Below are 5,056 nucleotides of genomic sequence, written 5' to 3'. Positions count from 1 at the left end.
GTTCCCCTGCTTACCGGATTCAACCTTTTATGGGTTGAGAAGCTCAACCGGAATTCCTCAATTGATATCAGAACGCGATCACATCAAAGATACCCCAGAATGCATGTCAAAATGAACAATATGTAAAAGAAACTTTAAAAAAAATGAGAGCTGTCTTTGCCCACTGTGTTATATTCGGTTGGGGGGTTGTTTTACGGTAGTTGATCTCTGTTTTTTGCAGCGAGTGGAAAAAGAAAGGTCCGTTTTTATCTCTCCTGGAGCAGCGGGTTCTCCATTGACAAGTGATTCCCTTTGAAATCGTCACGGAGCCTCCCAGCCAATCAGCGTCGGCAGCGCCTCTCCCTCTCCGCGCTCATCACCCTCCCACTCCATGTTTGGGTAATGACGTATCAGCCGCATTCAAAAGGTTCCCCATATAAACATACTAGTGCCCGGGCCCCTGCTCCCAAAAAGAGTTCCTTCACGGTGTTGACTTTATCGCCGGAGCGCATGAAGCGCACCAAAACGACACGGAGCTCATCCTCTCACACCCGGTGACAGACAAAAGACATGCAGTGGTGACCCACGCTCGGCTGGGTCGCACACTGTAGTTTGTTAAAAAAAAAAAAATCTTTAAGGAAAAGAGATTTTTTTTTTTCTTCTCTCTTCTCCACAATGACGGCTAAAACTTTGGAGAAAGTGCCGGTGAATCTCGGGGGGTTCGTGCATCCAGAGAGCGCGTACTCCGTGGATGACATCGGCTCCAGTTTACCCACCTCTGTGGCTATCTTCCCAAACACCGACTTCGGAGCACATTACGATCAGATGAACGTGACAGGTAAGATGACACGCTGGTGTGACACTTTTGGAGTGTATATTAAAGACATATGGCTTATTCGTGTATGAAAAGTTGTGTGTTTTAGTTAAAGCTCCAAATCATTGCTTCAGAAAACAGTCATTCAGGCTATAAGTTGATGCAGTCAGTGATCATCAGCTTTATATTTTTCACATCTAATTTCAGTTTTGGCATGAGTTATGGACGCTATGAATGGCTGTATTCATAACAAGTTTAACTGTTTTATGTTGTAACATGATAGAGGCGTGCGTAATGGGAAAGAGACGAACCAACTTTCTCTCACTTAAAGCCCACCTTGCTGTGTAGTGTGAACATCTTAATGAATCCGGTTGTGTTGCCTCAGTAACGAGCTGTTGTGTTTGTGTGCGCAGATGGTTTGATGAGTGCAGACATGAGCGTAGAGAAGCGCTCCCTGGACCTCTCCTCCTACTCCGGCGGCTTCTCTCAGTCCGCATCCCACCGCAACCAGACCTTCACCTACATGGGAAAGTTCTCCATCGACTCCCAGTATCCAAGTAACTGGAACCCCGAGGGGGTGATCAACATCGTCTCGGGCATCTTCAACGTGGCCCAACCGCCTCCTCCTCCTCCTCCCTCCTCTTCAGCGTCCTCCTCCCCGGCTTCCTCAGGATCTCCCAATCACTTTGACAATTTGAGTTGCACCATGGCGGCTCAGAGCCAGGCAGAGATAGACCACCACCACCACCACCTGTACTCCCCTCCGCCTCCGTACTCCTCCTCTGGCTGCGGGGAGATGTACCAGGACCCCTCTGCGTTTTTGTCCACCTCCACCTGCCCCATCGCCTCTTACCCACCGCCCTCTTACTCTTCACCCAAGCAGCCCGGTGGCGCAGACGCGCCGGGGCTCTTCCCCATCATCCCCGACTACTCGGGCTTCTTCCAGCCTGCCTGCCAGCGGGACATGCACACGGCAGGCATCCAAGATCGAAAACCGTTCGGTGCATGTCCACTCGATACATTCCGCGTCCCTCCACCCCTGACCCCGCTGAACACTATCAGGAACTTTACGCTGGGCGGTCCGGGTAGTGGCGGCTCTGAGGGAGGTCCGCCGAGGCTCCCTTCTGCCTACAGCCCTCAGAACCTGCCCCTAAGGCCGATCCTGAGGCCCAGAAAGTACCCGAACAGACCCAGCAAGACACCTATCCACGAGCGGCCGTACCCCTGTCCGGCGGAGGGCTGCGACCGGCGGTTCTCCCGCTCCGACGAATTGACCAGACACATCCGGATCCACACGGGACACAAGCCGTTCCAGTGCCGCATCTGCATGCGCAACTTCAGCCGCAGCGACCACCTCACCACACACATCCGCACGCACACGGGAGAGAAGCCGTTCGCGTGTGACTTCTGCGGCCGCAAATTCGCCCGGAGCGACGAGAGGAAGAGACACACTAAGATCCACCTGAGGCAGAAGGAGAGGAAGTCCTCCACTGTCTCCTCCTCGTCCTCCTCCTCGTCCAGCAGCTCCGGGGTGGACCGACCAGGCGCCATCAGCGCAACCAGCGGGATTTGTTCCTAGTTTTTTTTCCTGGAAGACGTTGTTGTCACCATGGCAGCGTGACGTACACTAACCTCTTAAAGAAATGAACTATTGCAAATGATTCTAAAAACTGTTGTGAACTAAAGATAGCAGCCTAAACACCAGGATGGAAACGAACAAGGACTTTTGTGCAGTCGTGCGCAATTACGCACATCCACCAATTCCTGCTCCAGAGACTGACACGAATGCACTTTGCCTGTAAAGTCTACTGAACATAAAAGTAAATATAGCCATTCATTCGTAAGAATATAGAAGGGCGGTTGTAATATAAAGGGGATTTTGTTTTTATATCGCCAACATGTTTTGCGCGAACAGTCTGCGCGATCAAATGTGAAATAACTGCAATAACGTTTTGAAGCAAGAAAACAGTTTTAAATTATTGAATTGACAAAAGTGTTCATTCTAACATAGTTGTTGATGACTGTATCTCCCCTTTAGTGCCTTGCTGTGTGTCTTTTTGTACACTGACGGATTCAAGGACGCTTCTAATGCAATGTATATTTGTCCTTTAAAATGTAAAGTTGGATTCTATTTTTGTACACATTTCGTCTCGTCTAACTTCAAGTGTTAAGCAGTTGTGGTCCATGTGTGAAACAATGTTGGAGTGTAAATATGTTGAATTCATACCTACTTGACATTTTTGTTGTGGTGTGTCTTTTGAGACTTATTAAATATATGGGAATGATAAACACAGTCGGTATCAGTTTGGTTTATTACTCAAAGCGCAAACACAGGCCAACGGCGTCAGCCGAGATGCATTCACTGAACCCAAACGTCGCTGGGTTAAATGCAATTTGTCTATCTGTATTTATAAAAAGACTTGTAAAGATGTTGATGTTGGAAATTTTAAAGGGTAAATCCGACTTTGCGTCACCCATGACATTTCTGACTCAGAGTTTTCACCCACTCATTTTTTATTTAGGTGTCACATAAGGTTATAGACAGGATGCGATCTGGTATGCACACAAAGTAATTTTACAGACTGTCAAGTTGAACTATTCTTTGAGCAAAATCAGTGAAACGACCCATTGACCTCCGTCAAAAGAAAATCACGTCTTCATTTCCACCCTTTTCAAATACATTGCAGGTCATTTATTTCTCAAAAATGATACTTGATTATTATAAGATGAGGTTAGATGACGGAAAATTGTTTACCAAAAGATCAGAACTGCCTCCTGGTATATCATATGTCATGTTAGATTATAAATAATATAGATATAATAATACAGATGCACCGTAAACCCACAATATTGAGGCTCTATGAATGTATGAAAGTTATTTAATGTTGTTTTTAGGCCTTAATAACACTGCAAGGATTACAATTTTTTATGTAGAAATACTGGATCCTTTATATATTCATTCATAGACTTTTTTGTGATTTATTTTTTATTTTTAATTTAAACAAAAGTGCAAAACATTGGTCAACATGACAACATACAGAAACGTACACTACACACCGAAGAAGGCACAGGTCACCTTTTCCACTATCCTTCCTTGCGATCAAATGTCTCACCCCAAAAGAAAGAGAAGAAATACAGGAAGGAGGGAGACACAACAAAAAAAAACATCAAACAAATAATGAGTATTAACAGGGACATGAGACAAAAGGGACCAAACACGCACATAGAGATAAAAGTGAGAAGGCTGTAGCACAAATCTATAGCATGGACTTCAAGGATCCAGCAATGCTGAACCAAGTGTCCAAAGTCTCCATTTATGCAGCCGTGGAGAGCTCCATATATACGACATCCAGAAAGAAGGGTTCGTTTGTTAGCCTAGACCTACTATATTGAGTCTAAAATACTCAAATCTGCCCATAGGTTTTGTAAGCTCCTCTTCATTTGGAGAGTCCTACAATAAAATACAGAGAGCACAATTTCAGAGTGAATTATGCATACTGTGTATTTTTATTTGCAGAAACAAGAAACAGAAAAAAACGGTTCAGCGTTTAGCGCCATCTGATATTTTAAATGTTTTTCCCATTTATCTGGGGTGTCTCACCTTAAAGTGAACAAAACAAGAAAATAAGAACTCTTTTCTGACACATCTCTCCTGTAAGGTATGAAGTAAAAGCCCATTGTAGGCAATGATTTAGAAATAGGTTTAGATATCTGGTACTATGATGACATTTCACACTGAAACTGTGACCAATCATCATTAAAGGAAAGGTGGAGGCTGGGGGGGGGGGGGCCTTGACCGACTGCCACTCTTTGAAAGCCATGATGTCTCTCTCTCATGGGTGGGCCAAATTCTCTAGGAGGGCAAAGCAGAGAAAGGGGAGGTAACCTTGCCCTTGACCTTGAGGTCACAAAAAAACACACAATGTCAAGTCCTTATGAACAATATGGTGTAATTTTAAGGTATTTCATTTAGTTTTCATGTTCAACTATCGGCAGTCAAGCAGAGCCGATTCCAGGATGAACTGCCACTATCTGCTGTTGAAGGGTCGTATTGTAGCTATTGCTTCCCTACAGCCTGGCTCCTTAACCCTATCTTGTAAGGAGTCTCTGGGCAACCCTGAGTACTAATGTCAAGCAGTGTCAGGTTAATGTGAAACACTTTTTTCTCACAGCAGTTAAAGCGCCCACATTCTGCTCATTTTCAGGTTCATAATTGTATTTTGAGGTTGTACCAGAATAGGTTTACACGTTTGAAGTTTCAAA

At 45.0% G+C, this 5,056-nt stretch overlaps 1 protein-coding gene across 1 annotated transcript; it reads left to right on the top strand.

Annotated features, from left to right (window-relative positions):
• The first annotated feature begins 430 nt into the window (after positions 1-430).
• On the top strand, positions 431-3,086 carry egr2b (early growth response 2b). The gene is made up of 2 exons (XM_032502886.1): positions 431-817; positions 1,207-3,086. Exons 1-2 carry the CDS (start codon positions 655-657, stop codon positions 2,370-2,372), a joined length of 1,329 nt encoding a protein of 442 aa, XP_032358777.1. The 5' UTR covers positions 431-654; the 3' UTR covers positions 2,373-3,086.
• Positions 3,087-5,056: the final 1,970 nt, after the last annotated feature.

The sequence above is a fragment of the Etheostoma spectabile genome, chromosome 21 (assembly GCF_008692095.1).
Source record: "Etheostoma spectabile isolate EspeVRDwgs_2016 chromosome 21, UIUC_Espe_1.0, whole genome shotgun sequence".
NCBI lineage: Eukaryota > Metazoa > Chordata > Actinopteri > Perciformes > Percidae > Etheostoma > Etheostoma spectabile.
This window is presented reverse-complemented; position numbering and strand designations above follow the sequence as displayed.